General features: G+C 37.9%; 1 protein-coding gene across 1 annotated transcript in view; it reads left to right on the top strand.

The window, feature by feature from the left end:
- The first annotated feature begins 12 nt into the window (after positions 1–12).
- LOC138027635 (crossover junction endonuclease MUS81-like) overlaps positions 13–17,753 on the top strand; it is a 17,788-nt gene continuing 47 nt past the window's right edge. The window contains exons 1-18 of the mRNA XM_068875190.1: positions 13–227; positions 2,490–2,562; positions 3,589–3,651; positions 5,115–5,248; positions 6,040–6,135; positions 7,426–7,506; positions 9,940–10,028; positions 10,431–10,742; positions 11,479–11,531; positions 11,687–11,785; positions 12,995–13,072; positions 13,240–13,352; positions 14,372–14,488; positions 15,312–15,407; positions 15,569–15,694; positions 16,576–16,679; positions 16,934–17,017; positions 17,229–17,753. The exon at positions 17,229–17,753 is cut by the window's right edge and continues 47 nt beyond it. Of these exons, the coding sequence (XP_068731291.1) occupies positions 99–227; positions 2,490–2,562; positions 3,589–3,651; positions 5,115–5,248; positions 6,040–6,135; positions 7,426–7,506; positions 9,940–10,028; positions 10,431–10,742; positions 11,479–11,531; positions 11,687–11,785; positions 12,995–13,072; positions 13,240–13,352; positions 14,372–14,488; positions 15,312–15,407; positions 15,569–15,694; positions 16,576–16,679; positions 16,934–17,017; positions 17,229–17,292 (1,911 nt within the window). The 5' untranslated portion in view covers positions 13–98 and the 3' untranslated portion in view covers positions 17,293–17,753. The remainder of the gene's footprint in view (positions 228–2,489; positions 2,563–3,588; positions 3,652–5,114; positions 5,249–6,039; positions 6,136–7,425; positions 7,507–9,939; positions 10,029–10,430; positions 10,743–11,478; positions 11,532–11,686; positions 11,786–12,994; positions 13,073–13,239; positions 13,353–14,371; positions 14,489–15,311; positions 15,408–15,568; positions 15,695–16,575; positions 16,680–16,933; positions 17,018–17,228) is intronic.

Raw genomic sequence — 17,753 nt, forward strand, 5'->3', positions numbered from 1 at the left:
GGATTTAGCTCCCAGGCGCCCATCGTCGAAGGGCAAAGTTGAGCAAACATGGCGGGTAAATTGCAATCTGGTTCGTCTGGACAAATATATTAAGTTCCATGAAAATGGCCTCAAAACGCCTAAAGAAGCAACGTGAATGCCCCAACCCTCTCTTTTTGAAGTGGCTGGAAGATTGGAGGGATGAAGCAAAACAAAGGAACTCCAAACTGCAGTACACTTACGGAAAGGTGAGAATTTTAGTGTTTAACTGATTTAAACACAGTACATGTAGCTCGATGACCTACTAAAACGCTCAAGCACTTTTTTCAGCAGTCGAATAGTGTCTGATAAAGGACGAAACGTTGGATGAAAGTTTTTGATCGTTTAGACTTGTAATTTATGCACTAGTCATTTGTTTCCCCGACCCCTTGACCCCCGGGGATGGGTAGGGAAATAACATTTGAATGGTTGTAAAGTAGGTGTATTTCCACTGGGGACTAGAGCAGACAAACACCCCTCTGTTCCTAAAAGATTCTGAGTCATCAAGGAAATGTTAGGGAGATTACCACAATATACAGTTCTTGCCATTTGTGTGTGCCACATGAACTATATAAGGAACGACGCCATATTGATTTTGCACGTGTGAAAATACTCATTACCATTGCTGTTCGTTTCTTTTCAGTCCCGGTCCTCCTAGGTAAGAATTCCCCGATATTTTCCCCTGTATGTCCCCAGAGGGGTAGGGCAGAGGAACGAAAATCTTGTAATTTCCCTACCCCCTAGAGGCATAATTGTGGCGTAATCTTGCGTAATTGCCCTAGTAATTTCCCTATATGTCCCCACTATCCCCGGGGGTCGGGGGGTGGGGGAAACAAATGACTAGTGCATTAAGACATTACTTTATCAGTCTGTGCATGGTAATGGTGCCCTTACTGGGAATGATTTTAGCCTTAAATAGCTTCATAGTTGTTGAGGAACTCAGCCAGGAAGCAGGAGACCAAAACAGTGAAAATTATAGAAATAAACAGTAAACAAGTATGTGTATCTCTACGTGTAAATTCCTCCACTTCATTTGCTCTGCAAACAGGGTTTCTTTTGATGTACGAAAAGATTTGGTTTTATCAAAACGAGTTGATAAAGCAAATTAATTATTGTGACAAAGATTCGTGAGTCAATGTTTTGAGCATTAACCCTTTGTTTGATGAAGGGTAAGGTTAACAGTAAATGTACATTGTCAAGGGCCCCTATATATGGCCTGAGCTTATCCCGCTTTCGCAGTAGCATGAATCAACTGGGAGAATTGTTGCTGTCACAGTATAGGTCACACATTACATGTCATGTGTACATTATGCTAAGTCGTCGGCTGCACGTGTAGCGGCCATGTTAGAGTTGTAATAAATGTGAAAGAAAGTAAAACATGGTTGTCAGAAGTGGGATGTGACTAGAAGGTCCAAAGACTCGCAAGCAACAAACTGTAAGTTACCTTTACTGAGTCACTTAGTGACAAGCTGGAGTGAAGCAAGGAGAAATGAGTGACTTAATTGGTTTCGATTTACCGCAAATCGATTGGACTCTGGGTGCTGATTTGGCACAAAGGCTGAAACGCTTCAATTAAGCAAAAGTGTAAATCACTCTTTGAAGGCCCTCTGAATTCGAGAACTAATGAACAGAAATGCAAATATTTACCAGTACTCCTTTGGACGGGAGATTACGGATTAGATCTGTACAACACATGGGACTTGTCCGAAGAGGAGCAAAAAAGCTTAGCTGAGTATTTGAAGCGACTGAAGAACACAACCAACCCTTAGATGAATTTCTCTCAAAAGTGAAACTGCTGGTTCAAAACAGTGGCTACCCAGCCAACATGAATGATGAATTATTGCATGATGCACTTGTGTTTGGAGTAGAACAGTGATTTCCGTGGAATCAGTGTAACACCAGCGATCGCTAGAGCTCTTGAAAGGGCTGCGTACAGCACACATATTGTTCCTTGTTACAGTTAAGTCTCATAACCAAAGCATGTTACAGTTTTTATATGAACATTGATTTAGTATCAGCGTATTGAAGATCTCTATTACCTTATGCATTGTTTTAAAGAGGGGGATGTGACAGTATAGGTCACCCATTACGTGTCAAATGTACATTATGCTAAACAGTCCGCTGCACCTGTAGCGGCTGTGTTAAAGTTGTAGTAAGTGGAAAGAAAGTAAAACAGTTACTTCGCCCTGGATGGGATGCTAGTCCCTCGCACGGATACCCCCCAGCAGTATATTGCTGGTGAAGGGTGAAGGGCCAAGTCTCAAAGTATTAGCTCACAAATCTGTCTTAGAATTGGTGGTTAACTTACCTTTTGAATCTGTGTCCAACAATTATTCTACATGTATGTACATGTAGGTCTAGGAAGTTCAAAAGGGACTCTGGTGGTTTTGTTGCCACCACAAATGTGATAATACAGTAACTGTAGTATTGTTATTATTCAATTATTGTATTTTCATATCTTTTTGCTGTAGGCAGCTGCAGCTTTGAGGAAGTATCCTTTACCTTTGAGCTGTGGAAAGGATGCAATGATACTTGATAACATTGGCAAGTACTGGTAAAATTAATGATGTACTGTACTGTAATATAAAAAGACTGCAGATCATGATGTCCACCTTATGTTCTTTGCACAGTTAGGATTTTGTAAGAAGATCAAAGTAGCATATTTTTTTCTTTTGTACATTTAAATTATGATTCGGGAAAGGACAAAACATACAGTGTATATGTTGTAGTTCAATTTGCACTTTGGTACAATTTGTTTTTGAACTGGTACAGAATATATTGAACTGGTACAAAATGGTTTGAACTGGTACAATTTTAATTGTACTGGTGCAAAAACAGTGAAAGTAGTTTAATGTTTGTTGAACACAAAAGAGTTCACACTTCATTAATAACAGCTATTTGCTATTCATTTACTTAGTTCAAGAGGTTACTGAAATAAGGTTTGCTGAGCATTCAGAGCAGGACAGAAATAGCAAGACTTGTTTGAAATACTTAACAGTCTGGTTTGACCAAGAATAACATGAGTGGTTTTAAGCACTAGTTTACACAATTTAAGCCTAAACACTTGTTCTAGAATGGTTAGCTTTTATTTACAGTCATGATGTACCAACCATAAACATTAAGAATTTATTTTAAAGCGTGATCATTTAGTGTATGTGACAAGGGCTAAGGATTGCTTTTTGGCTTATCATCGAGTTACCATGAGTGTACCAGTCCTGCTGTTGGTTTAGATTAGTTTTATCATGTTGTGTGTACAATTCATTTTGCAGACTATAACAGCAATATTTACATGAATTATGTCACTGTTTCAATAACCACTGGGCTGCACTGCTTTTTTTTCTTGAATGGAGAGATTTTTTGAACTGATGGAGAGGTTTCTAATTTAAAGGAGTTGATCTCTCTTGAACTGATTACTTAAGATAAACTTGTCTGGTGTTTGACAAGCAAACTCAATACATGTACATGTAACTGTTACTTTTGGGCTGGAAAATTTTGAAATATGCAATTGGTACATGTAGGTAAATTGTTCAGCAAACTTACAATGTATATTTTTGGTACATGCATACACAGGAGACATGATTGCTCGGCGGCTGGATAAAGCATTTGAAGAGTATAATGCACACAATCAAGAAGGTACAGTTGCAATTGTGTAGTTTCTGTTTGGTGCCGGTAACTGTTTGCTGGTCTAGGGTTGTCAAAAACAGTTGGCTGATTACCCTTTTCTGTTGTCTCAGCCCTTTTCAAACCACCTACCTTTTTAAGAGTCCTGCTTGACTCCTTCAAAACAGTAGCATTTTTTGTGGGAGAGAGGTAAAAATTAAGTCCCTTTATTTAAGGACATTTGCGCCCATTGCTACTGCGCATTTTTCGCGCATGTCATGCACACGTCATGCATCGTAGACCACGAAGGTAAACACGATGCTAAAGGTGCAAACATTTTCCACAAGAATGGAACGTGAAAGCATGTGGCACTATGGGATAGCTGTGGATCCAGGTTCTCGGAAATGTCATGCAATGACATGACATTGCGAATATACCATTGCTTTGAGAACTTTGCAGAGATTTTACTCTCTTGAATGCTCGGTGACCCCTATTTTTCTTTTCGTAGATTACTTTCATTTCTGATTTTGTCCATTTTAACAAAAAACAAAAAAAAAATCTGTGCATGAGAAGTGACATATATTTCGCCTTTTATGCTCTTGTGCGACCGAAGTTTTCTTTCTTAGACTAATATGTATCGTTTTTCAAGGTCTATTTCACCTCAGAAAAAGACATCAGCTGCAAAGGTTAATTTAGTTATATTAGTTATGTTGAATTGAGTACATTTACCTGATCTAAATTTCACTAATGTAGCTTTTTTATTGCTTACAATTGTAACCTAAGATCGTCTTAAAGTAACGCAATCTTCTAAAAGTGCACCTCATGATCTCGAAAACGAGCATGGTGACCCCCCATTTTTTTTTTTTTTTTGCCTTTTTGGCATAAGTAGATCATTACCTTTCTGCGTGGCAAGTTAAAAAAAAAGCTGTACGTGGGAACATTTTGGGCGCGAACGTCCTTAACATGGTAGTTCCTTCAGCTATGAGGCTGGTGTCAATGGAAGCTGACGGTGTGCCCTTTACCCCCTCTCTCCATCATTGCTCCATTTTATGGGTATTTAAAGCTACATATATAGCTACACAGATCAGAGGAAAGTCAAAACAGACATTGAAGTCACCAAGGATCAATAAACTGGGAACCTCTTGCTTCGAGAGTCACCACGTACCGGTGGATCAGTTGGTGGAGCATCAGGTTCTCATGCGGGAGGTCGCGGGTTCGAATCCCGGCCGCATTGCAAAAAACAAAGAACATGCTTTGCGTTGTTGGAAGCATGTACAGTAAATTCTCTACTTTGCGCCCAAATTTGACAAGTGTCCCGAAGTCTTTTGACACGGATTACAAGTAGGTCCATTCCTTTATTAATCATGCCCTTAATTTGAACTCCACCATTCCCCCTTCCTTCAGTTACAGGAAATCTGAGTTCCATCTACAGGATTCAAAATTTTGTCAACTTGAACTATTGTATAATAATAGAACAGTTCATTTAATGTGCACAGTTTTAGAAAGTGCCAGTATTCAGGAAGATTACAACAACAAAGGAGAAATGGACCCCACGGGTTTATCACTGAATGTTCCTTCTCCACCTTTACTGGGTGTAGACATTGATTTTGGAAGGAAGACAACAACTAAGGTACATTGTTTGATATGGCCTATACATGTTGTGATTCAAAATATTTTTACAGGGTTAAAATGTTTTAAAGCAGTTTGATTTTGATTTTTCTTAGTCTAGTATATTCATTATCATAATCTGAAACATTAAGGAAAATCAAAATTTAACTGGTTTAAAAAAGTTTGAACCAGGTAATATTTGAACCACTACATTAATATTTAATATACTGCATTTCAAAGGGTTCCTAAGAAGAAGGTATCATCTGATCATATGTACAGTGTACACTGTGTATGAAGTTAGAATAGCTCAGGATGCTCTCGACTTAGTTTCATAGGTAGTCGTATATTTGCTCTAACAAAGGGTAAATACTCGAAGCTTCAGCTGACCAATCTCTCTTGTGGTAGCTAAGTTACCTTACCGCTTATCAACATTATTTATTTTTTCCTGACTGACATAGCACCACAGTTTCTTCAGAGACTACATGTAGCCCCTTCACCTCAAGTTTACTTCTTACTCTGGTGCCCAACACTCTATCCTTATTTACTCTAGGTATAAATAAATTATTGTTGTACTCCATATGAACATAAATTTTAATTGAATGCATCATAATTATTATAAATAGCTCAGAATTCAAGGATTTCCAAGGCACTGTTCACTGTGATCACATTCCTTACTCCAATACAGATGTATAAATCAAATAATGTATCATTCTTGGGAAGGAAAAGGTTAAAGAATTATTACTAGTTTTTTTTTGTTTAGCATCGGTTGTAGTTATCTCTTCTAATATTAGCGAGTACAACTTATATTTTCAGAAAAAGCCAGTGAGGAGGAAAAGTACTCGTGAGTACATTCCAGCTTACAGATCAGGCCCCTTTGCCTTGTTGCTGACCTTGTACAGGCAAAGTCAAGTGAGATTTTTACCACAAGTGCTTGTAATCTCCCACTCTGATTGGCTAATTTGCCTTTGTCGATAAGAGTCTAGACAACACTGCTCGTGTCCTGCTCGTGTAAATTTGTTGCGCAATGCAATAGCCAATCAGGAACGCTGATTTTGGAAAATCAACCAATCATATTTCGAGAAAGTTATAAACAATGCTTGCTCTTTCTTTGTGTCATGATTCTGGTCATGCTCTGAAATAAACATTTCTTTGGCGCTGAATATTTTGTTTTAAAAAAACAAATCGAAAGTGGTTCAGCATTGTCTCAGTACTCTTATCAACAAATGATATTCGTCATCACAGTGGTCAAAATGTTGTGGAACACTTTCGATTTGTCAAATAGCCATTAATGCTAATTATAATGATGTAATGTTGGACTGTTACTGAGACCCCTGAACCACTTCTACTGTTGCATGTACCTCATGCTCGGTAGCCAAATGTTTTGAAGCACTTTATTTATTGTATGAAATATTGTTAGGTTGCCGATAAGTAGTAACAACAAAAATTGTAAATTAAAGAATAATTGCCAACGACTCAGCCAAGTGAAGATGCGAGGCTGATAAGGCGCATCCTTAATAGAGCTGAAGAGCGAGAGTGTTGTGTATGCAGGAAAAATTTTGAGCGCTCCTCCAGAGAAAATGTACATTTGTAAGATAAGGGAACAGAGGCTTCTTATCATGTGCCTTCAAGAACCAATGAAAGCTCTTCTTTTAATGTGTGATGCCATTAGATAAAACTGGCATGACGCAGCGTCGTTCACATTGATATTTATGATCCGGTTTGGAGGTGAATGAAAACACATTTTGCATTTCTCTGACCATTGTGTTGTGCACACTTGATTCGAGTGTTCTTTTACATTAATTTTTATTTTCATGTTCTTATTGGCCACTGTTGTCAATTTTGGCCGGTGTGTTATTTGTTAATGATAATTTAGATAAGATGAATTGCAGTACTTTGAAATAAAAACTGAAATTACAACTACTGTTTGGTTCCAAACATGGAACGCGGACACAAATCTGCAAACTATACATGTACGTATAGTATTGACTGTCTCGTTGGCCCATAGCAATAGCTACTGCAAGTAATCATTATTGTTGGTCTGTTTACTGTGTGGGAAGTTGGCACTTAAATTAATTTGTATGAAAGGCATAGTAATTAGTATTATGAAGTCATAAGGTATCGATGCAAACAATCAAAATACAAAGCTCACAAGAGTTTAAAAGTTCTTGCTCTTGGTTAAAGTTGCTGTCTATTTTGCAGAAGCCCAACTATCGTGGATACATGACACGTGCAGAGCTTCAAAAGGAAGCCCAGCCACTTTGTGATGCTTCATTCACCATGGTAGTGTAATGTTATTATGGTCATAAATCGTTTAACAATACAAGATTTCATAATAAAATTATTATTAAGTCTTGTGTATTTTTAAAACGATTTAATGACCTCAATAAATTATTAACAATAAAAAAAAATTATTGAATATTTCTGTTCACCATGTATGGTAGTAGATTCCTAAAAGAGTCCTACAAATTCCTACAGATTCCTGCAATTATTTCATAATTAGTATAATTACCTACAGTAGGTGATTATTGAAAATTCTCTGCGCTGATTGGTTGCCCTTGAGGTGATTATTACACTATAATCACCTAAGCAGTTTTTCAAAATGGCCACAAGCCATTTTGTCGAGGTGACAGACGAAGAAATTAACTGTTTTAGAGAAAGTGCATACTTTTCAAATAATCACCTAATAGATGTAATTATACTAAAACAATTATTCACTAATATTCACCTCGCCCATGGCGAATAATTAGTGTTAATTATTTTTCCTCCAAGGATAAACACCTGGTTACCAAGGCAGCTTTCCGAACAATGGCGGAAAGCAAGGATAGTTTATCTTTTGTTGACAAATGTTTGTAAATTGTTTATAGACATCAGAAAAATTCATGTGACTTTAACAGGATTCAAACCCATGACCTCTGTAATGCTGACCAGTGCAGTGCTCTTAATTACCAACTGAGCTACGAAGCCACTCCGTTGAGAGCAGGCCAATATTTGTGGGCCTGAATATTTGAGAAGCAAACCCTAACCCTAACCATTTTGATACTTGTGCCTCTGCTGTCGTAAATAGTGAGAACCAGGCTTAATGGTAGCTTTGGCTAATAAACTGGAAAAAGCAACCTGTAAATGATCATTTAACAAAAATAACGTCTACATTCGTTAATTGGCTTATTATTGTAGGATTCCTGCAGCGCGGCCTGCATCAATTCATGAAAATTCCGCCAAGTGCATTTCTTATTATGTGTGATAAAAATAACTTGTGTATTAAAGGGAACTACTGAAGGGAAAAAAAAGCATTTTTTACTTACACTTTTTGGCATACATGTATCTGTCATTTTCCACCTAAAAAAATTGTTTTTACTCCGACTTTGGGCGATCAGCATTGCGGCTCAGAGTAGAGGAGTAAGCGGCCATTTTTGCAGCTTATGACATGCGAAAGCGCCTTATATAGAAGCAGTGTTTTTGTCTGATGTTTGTTGAGAATATTGAGTCCACAAAGAAACAGCAAAACAACAAAGAAAAAATCCACAGCAGCACTTGTTTCTCTTCCTTACAAAATCTTTGTTCCCCAGGCAGAAACAGCAGAAAAACCCCAACTTCGAACTTAATTTTATTTTTTCGCAAAAAACAGAAAACTAAAAGAAATGACCCCACACACTTAACTTTATTTATGTTAGGCTTTCCAAAACCAATGTTGGAAAAATTGCTGATTTTGGCCTTCAGGCCCCAGTTGTTCAAACGAGGGATAGTGCTATCTGCCGGATAAATCACTGTCCACTGGATAACTCAATCGGTTTTGCTGGTGTTTATTTGCTGGATAGTGATTTATTCGCTGGATAGCGCTATCCATTGTTTGAACAACTGGGGCCAGTTCTCCTTTAAGTTATCAGTGAAGGACTGTATGCAATATTATAGTAAGATTGTAGCTATGCCGAGACTTTTTTTACTTATTGATATCGATTGGTTTAATTTTCTCTTGGCTGAAAATTTTAAGCATTATTAATTTGTTCTCCTCTTTTTGTGTGTACTTTTTTCTGATCATGTTTACCCAATGAATGCAGAGTCCAGTTCAAACAAATTCTGATGTCTCAATCTCAATTTGGATGTTTAATTTTGGCATTAGTGCCATTTATGAGTCATGTATCAGACAAAGTACACATGATTAAATTTGAGAAACTTGTTATATTGACACCACGCTGGAGAATTCAACATAACATCTGTGCCCCAATTGTTCAGAGGCAGGAGAACTTTATCCTTTGGAAAAGCTACGATTGAATGGTTTCAGTCTATAGGAGATTTCAGTATTTTCTCGTGTAACTGTGATTATGCACACTCCAATCACATCTAAGTAAAATCATTTACAAAAACTTTGGCATTCAGCATGAAGTATATTTTATATTCTGGTAGTTACCTACTTATCCACTTAGGTAACAACTGGGGTGAGATCCATATTTTTCTGTTGAACTAAAATATTTGAGAAGTGATTGTTTGTATTGCACGCCTGTATCAGAAATTGGCAGGCCCTCGATTTGCATGCCTGTAATTCTGGTTCCAATCCACCCCTATACACTCTGTAAGCAGCAACTGGTTGTTACATGTATGTTGATTCGATTTGATTTAAGCCCCACAAGCTTTTAAAATGCTTTAAATAACTGACAGTGTTTAAATCAGTTATTAGCTGTAATTCACTCCTTTTTTAACTGATTCTTTTCACTGCAGCCTGATCCAGGAAGTCATTATACAGCTTGGTCTTCAATGTCTACTTTGACAAAGAAAGGACTTATTCTGAAGACCAACAATCCTGCAAGGTATAGTAATAAATGTTATTTAACACCTCTAATCTCTTGTTACTACAAGACATGCACATGCATCAGACCTGCATCAGGTATATAGACCGAATGCATAAATGGCAGCCAAAAAAATATTCTTTTGTTTATGTGCTAATTGGGCTCACTCGCCTTGTTTGTATGTACAAAATACAAAAGAAATGTTGCTTGAGAGCGAGGCTAGTGAGTCTGATTAGCACATAAACAAAAGAATACATTTTTGGCTGCCATTTATGCATTCGGTCTATTGTACATAATTTTAAATACTTGAGGCCATATTGGCCTAGTGAAGACTTGTTTTGGTCCAAAGTGACTGAATTTAATTATTAATTTTTATCAGTTTCCATAGTTTTTTTAAGCTTCATCTTTATTTGCTTTATTCAGGTATACATTGACAGATGCTGGCTGTGTGTTAGTGGCAAAGCTTGAGAATGTTACACGATCTGACAGTTTGACATCAACATCAAATACTTCAAACTCAAGACTTAGTGGTCCGTCCCCACCAGGCTGCAGTGAAAAGAACTTCACTTTCAGTTCAGTTAAGCCATCCACATGGGAAAATAACAAGCCAGAATGGGATATTTGTGTGGACATTGCCAAACTAAGTGACCCCCATAAACAAGAGATACATGTAGAAAGGTCGGCCAATTTTACCAAGGTTAAAGAAAGAGGAAAAAACAATGTTGAACCCAAAAGGTGAGTCTGCAGAGTACGGGTAGTACAAATGCCTGCGCAGGAGCAGACAGAAGTATAGACAGGGAATGATTTAAATTTATTGGGGGAAAAAACAGAAAAGGAAAGGAACTGTTATTTAAGTTTCTTGTGCCAGGGCACTAATTTGGGACACTGTAAACTAAAATCAACAAATTTTAGCATGCAAATCAAATGCCGGTTTTTGAGGAGAGGGGCAAACCGGAGTACCCAGCGAGAAACCTCTCAGAGAGGAGTAGAGAACCGCAAACTCACTGACCCACATACGATGCCCAGTCTGGGAATCGAACCAGGGCCACATCGGTGGGAGGTGAGTGCTCTCACCATTAGGCCAGCCCTGCCCCCCCCCCCCCCCCCCAAAAAAAAAAAAAAAAAAAAAGCTGGAAAACTAGGGTGCTAAGGTGCTTTTATTTCATTCATTCATTTCATTTCATTTCCATCTTTTCATTTGACTTGTGCCCAGGATTTCAAGAGTTACTGCTTACCAGCAATGCAATGCAGCATCTCTTTTGCATTTAAACCTGGTCATCTTGGAAGCTGCTTTTAGGACTCACATGGCTTCTTAAGTTAAATAATGTTGATGGTTTTATTTTGACTTCACTTTAAAACTCATCTCTATGTTGAGCAAATAGTATGAATATCTTTATTTTAATTAATTACCAGGACTTAGCAATAATTGTAGTTGACATTTTAGTGATTGAATATATTTTTCATTGGTTAGAATTATTGAAGAAGACAGTGTCTGTGCCTCCCCAGAGTTCGTCCTAAGGCCAGGTGCGAATTGACTCAAACATGTAGTTTCAAATAGGGACTTGTCATTGACTCTAATCCCTTCCTTTTTGCTTTTTCATTGCATCAAGTGCTTACATCTCATGTGTTTGCAAATTTTAATGTAAAAGAATTTTCTACACATAACTGTGTTTTTACAGGTACTTTTGATATTCTTTTATGTGTTGATGTCAATGAGACATCAACAGGACAAGCCAAGTCAAGGAAAGAAGGCCTGGCCCCTGAACTGAAGAAAAACGGTTCGTAATAAGTATTTTTATTCATTCCAAATTTCTCAAATTTTGATTGGGTTATAATCATTCACCAAGTAAATCTAAGTAACCATTCCGTACATGTAAAAAAAACAACCTTCTTCAGAAAAAAGCTATTGGAAAATGATAGAAAATTGTCAGACGAATGATGTCACATTATGCCATAAGTCGGCTGGGGAAGGGACAAAATGGCTAACAAGGGTAAGTTTCAAATACTCTTGTCTTTTCTCTGAGTTCTAAAAAAGTTTTTTGAATATTCTGTTTTGCATAACACTATTCTTGATCTGCATGGTTTTTTTGCATCATACCGAATAATATTGCAATGATCACTTTGCAGGATGAATAAATTTTCGTTTAAGAAAGCTCAGCAGGTGTTGAAATAGACTGCTTGTCCACTTTGGTCTCGCAAGCGAGATATCTCTCCTCTGCTCGCTTGTGTGACCAAAGCAGCCAGGTCGACTAACTCAGAAGGGACTGCGGGCAGTCTTGTGTTGAAAGTAGCCATTGATTGTCTTTATTACAAGCCTTTCCATTTATGTGGTGACACAGTGATTTCATCACATAGCAGTATCAATGAAATCAGTATAGATGTTCAAAGAGAAAAGTTTAGTGCCAAGAGAATATCCTCTTGGAGCAGAGGAGTATCCTCTTGACAGTCAAATTAAGTCATCTGGATCTACCGCTCAGTTTTGCAAAAACCTTAAAAGATTTCTTCTTTATCGTTAGTAGCATCAAATTCTTTGAAGTATTTACGCTTTTGTATTTTTGTGGATAAATGTGTGTGTGTGCACTCTTTCGTCTTTTTAATAATATATTGTATTACGTCCCAGTGCTATCTTAAACTTAATTACTTAGTCTAATTTGAGGAAGCCCATAGCTCCATAAGCTCTTATAGTTTCTTTATGGGCTTCCTCGCCTTTTTTACAATTTTTTGTATTTTGTTTATTAAATTGGATGCATTATATGTAATCATGGCAAATAAAAACCTTGAAACCTTGAAACCTTGAGTAGGAAAGTCAGTCCAGATAGGACGCAGATCCCGGGATATCACATTCTGGACAATTGGTGAAAGGCACTTCCCATACAATAACTCAACGAAATTGACTGAAAAGATCAATCAAAATGTTGTCTTGAAACTGTTTCAGCACGTCGAAATGTTTCCTCGCATTTTTAATTTAGAATTTGTATTTTTCTCAGGAGTGCAATTTGATGTGCGTAAATTGCAACTTGGTGACTTCCTGTGGGTGGCGCGAGAACGAACTTTTCCCACACCAGGTACAGTCGTGTGTGTAATTCATAGTATAATCTACTTTATCTTAATATTCCGCACATTTTCATGGGAAAACAGCCGCAATCTATTACTGTGCGGACACAAAAGCACTGAAAAAATTAATACCGTTTTCGCGTGAATATCTGATCATGATTTCGTTAAATTTCCTCAGGTTGTTTATCCGTGCCAGTGGCTCGCGAATTAGTGTTGGATCACATCGTTGAAAGAAAGAGAATGGATGATCTTTGTGGAAGTATTATTGATGGACGATTTCGAGAGCAGAAGGTTCATCTCTAATTTTGTTCTTACCCTTAAACCTGATTCCCTTATGTGCGATAAGCATAAACACAAGCAACGTATTCAAAGGAGAAGAGTTTTGATCGTAAGGACATTTGCTGGGACAAAAGACCTGATTAACAACCAGTTAATGCCTGTGCCGGCGTGCTTTATTTATGCTTAGGGAATAAGAGCTCAAATTTAATTAATTTTCTTAATGACAGAATTCTGCTGTACTCAACATAGCAGAAATTCCGGGCAGAGTTGGAAGAAAAGGACACCGAAGTCCGCCAGAAAGCTTGCTATTTCAGGACCAACGCCTCAATGCCAAATATGATGTCGAGCGAGAGGACCGTCTTCTTTCGCGTGGCATTCACGCCTGACATCTCTCAATTCCCGTTCCCTCGCCATCCCGAAAGCGAAAAGTTCTTTGGTTTCCTGATGAAGCATGTTATGGCCACTGCACAGATTAGAGTTGGATTTTCCGATACACGCCGTAGTCTGAATTGTGTAGCCAAGGTAACAGGCCATTTCCGAGTTGCTATTTGTCTCGTTTTCGAAGCGAGTCTTGGTGCTCAACTATTGAAAGGGAAATGTGTTTGATGTGCATAAGAATTCGTAACTCATTTCCATTTGAGTGGTTGTGCACCAGGACTCGCTTTGAAGCTGAGGCAAACAGCAACTCGGAAATGGGCTATTTGGTTTGCAGTAAAAACAGCGGGGATTTGATCGATTACCTCAAAATGATTTAGGCTGGATTTGCAATTGAGTAATTTTTAATATTACAGTAGAACAGTAGAGACTATTGAAATCTTTAAAAAGTGTTGGATCTGACCTGAAAACAGTATTAAAAAACTAAATTTTTAGAGACCATCTGGGGCAGAGTTGTTGAAAACATGGTTAGCACTGTTAGAAAATTTCTAGGTAAAACCGTGACTGCCAAGATTGTTATGATTTTAAGCCTGGCTGGGGAATGAATCATTCTTCAAGAAATTCGGCCCTGACCACTGTGTTCTTTGTTTGTCTAGTTTCGCTTACTCCATTGTGGGCTGAAACACCCTATCTACCTGGTGGAAGATTTTGGTTCCATTCAACACATGAGCCTTCCAGAGAGCACATTACAACAAGCTATTGTCAACACTCAGGTTGGTCTGCGGCTAACTGCTTGTTGGAGTAGGTTTGTAACTTTCTAACGATAGGGTGTGGTCACACTCATTTTAAGGACGGTGCCTACTAATTCAGGGGTATTTTTGCGCGGTTTTATGAATACGTGGGAAAAGCAGATCTCAGCAAGTGTTATTAAAATCCAAAAAGAAAATTGGGGCTAACCACACATTTTTCAAAGATAATTAATCTATAATATTAGCAAAAAGCTTTAAAATACAAAGCATTGTATGGCGTTCCTTTCCGAATTAAAGCTTAATTATCTCTGAAAAATGCATGGTTACCCCCAATTTTCTTTTTGGATACCAAGAGCACTTGCTAAGTTCTGCTTTCTCCTCATAAATTTAAACCGCGCAAAAATATCCCTGTATTAGTAAGCACTACCGATAGGAAATCCGAGTATCTGGAGATGCGTAGAACGTATGCGCAATAACAATAGTAGGCACCGTCCTTAAGATTGGCTCTAATCTCGATCCATTCAAACGGGGCTAGTCACAGAAACAGTGTCTTTGAATTTGGCTTAATCACCCTTTTCCTTGGTTGTTCCAAAGGTGGATAAAGCCATCCATCCTTCAATCGACTTAGGCCAGGCATTTATCTTGTTTCTCTAAGAGAAGTTAACGGAGAGACTAAATTTGTCACAGAGTAATCACAGTTCTCACAGTTAATTTTCAGCTTTATTCAGGTGTTTTCTGTTTTATATCAGGGTGATGGACGAAATGAGGATATTTCCAATGAGTGGCGAAGCAGGGCGTGACACCCACACAATATCATTTCGATTTATCTTTGTTAATGTTTCTTTAGGTCGTTGACGGTTTTTTTGTGAAGCGGACACACGATTTGAAGGAGTCTGTTGCTTACTTAACAGTGATGACTCGATACCTTCAAAGAATTTACTCAGTAAGTGGGAAGTGGCATGAGTTTGTTGTCTTTATGCTTGTGTTAACATTGATAACCAGCCAATCATACACAGTGCCAGTTCCACCGTTTCATCACTTTCGGGTGGCGATTTAAAAAAAACACCACTGATCTTGTTCCTGTCTGGTTTACATTTTCCTTAGAATAAGACTCTGGTAAGTTGTTCTCAAAGGAGACTTGAGGAAGCCAATTCAAGCACATCAAGACAAACAGATAAGAAGTACCTCATGAGTTTTCCAGACTTCAACGACTCAACTGTTAAGAATAAGGTGAATTGGAAGGTTAAGTGTTAACAGGGTCCAGCGCTGAAGGTACAGAAATCCTCATACGTAAAAAGCTGATTGTTTAAACAAAGTCTAACGTAGACCGCAGTGAGTTGCTTCTTTAGGAGAACACTATTTTCGACATTCCGACACTATTTTCGACATTATATAAACAGCCTTCATATACCAGGATTCATAACGAAGTGAAGTACGATCGTCCAGGTGAGTCTAGTCTTGAGAAGGACTGTTTGGGATGATGACATTGACTGACCTTTCGATAAACTGAGCGGAAGTCATCTTCCAAAGTCAAGTGCTCTGTGAAACGTCAGTAGATGGTATAAATACTCTGGTATATGATGTAGTATGATCATGTAATTGATTGGTATAGTATGATTGCTTTGGTATAGCATGATTGATGTGATTAGTTAACGAAGTCGTGATGTTATTGGTCGACTGTCCGTTAAGACTTGATATCATTGGCTGTGAAGACTGTCAACAGTGATTTGTACTTCTTATGTCTGTACGTGTATTGTTGGTAAATAAAAAACAGGTTGGGTCAGGTATTGTTATCACAATAAGTGTGTTAGTCTGTTGTAGATTGACGATCATGCTTCACTCAGTAATGATATGACACCTCGGTTCAAACCATTTACGATAAAACTAGGATTGACTAAAAAAATAACGAAGGGCGTGGCTCTAATTTGTTTTAATAAACCACCCTTTGAGGCTTTGGTTAAATGGCTCAGGCACCGGTGCCTGTGGGGTCAAAGTGGTCGAGTCAACAGTAGTCCAAGTTAGACAGACAAAGAAGAACTGCTCAGCTCAAGCTTGATTAATTCTGAAACAAGTTAAAAATCGTGTTAACTTTGTTTTTATACATTTTTCAGGTTATGACAGTGAGAGAGGTATTTGCCAAACAGCTCATGCAGATAAGTGGAATGTCACCAGACAAAGCTGTTGCTATTCTTGATAGATATCCTACTCCCAAAAGGTACTGCTACACATCCACTCACTATTCTTGATCGCCATTGCAGTCACACATACATCCATTTCGAAGATTGATATTATATTTTTCTTTTTAAAGTTAAATTGAACTTATTTTCTTCGGAGATACTTGCATGCTGCTATCTATTCTAAGTGAAATAAAACGATTTATGGATTTGAATTGTTAATTTACATACTCGGCCCCTCAAGCTGCATGCTTTAAAACGGCACTGTGTACTGATGGTTCTTTGTCTTCTTTAGCCTTTTTGATGCATACAGTTTACTTAGCAGTGTGAAAGACAAAGAATTGCTTCTCTCCGCTCTGAAGTGCGGCAAAAACCAAAGGTTAGAATACGTACATTCAAGGAATGTTTTGAAATTACGTTTTGTGATTTTTTTTTACTTTCGTAAGCACTCAGTCTTATATAGTAATTAAGCTAAAATTTTGGACTGTAGTAGATTTCCTTGTTCGCAGATTGGTTCCATATTTGAATCTGGTGGATACGCTGTGACTAATTCACTGGGAAAAAATGACTCGTTGCTTTAAACATTGCAGAAATCTTGGCCCGACCCTGAGCAGACTGATATATATCCTGTACAGCTCTCCTACTCTAAGTTGAGTCAGATGTGGTCTCTTAAACTGCATGGAAAGCAGCAACTAACCCCTTGTAAAGTAACGCAACAGCAATTTTAAAGGGAAAAGAGACACTGCTGCAGAAGTCGATGACAAAATGCTTGGACTCTAACAAGGAAGTACTGTAGACTTGTTACCATTCACCAACGATGACCAGCTTTTTATTAGTCCCAGAAGGATTGTGCATTGTTAATGTTATGCTTTTTTTGGAGGGTGATGCAGCAGCTCTCGTAACGAGTAATGCCTTTGGCTTGCTACCCCAGCCAAAAACAAAAGACTAAACAATTGAAACAATGACTTAGACTCAAAAACAATAGAAGCTGCTTACAATACCAAACAAAAGCAGGTTACGAGAGCTGCTATACTACCGGTTTTTTTAGTGATTTCTTTCTCTTTTACTGTAACATAAAATGAACAAATTTCTTCAGTTTTGTTATTGATTTCTAT

The sequence above is a fragment of the Montipora capricornis genome, chromosome 12, assembly GCF_036669925.1.
Source record: "Montipora capricornis isolate CH-2021 chromosome 12, ASM3666992v2, whole genome shotgun sequence".
Classification (NCBI taxonomy): Eukaryota; Metazoa; Cnidaria; class Anthozoa; order Scleractinia; family Acroporidae; genus Montipora; species Montipora capricornis.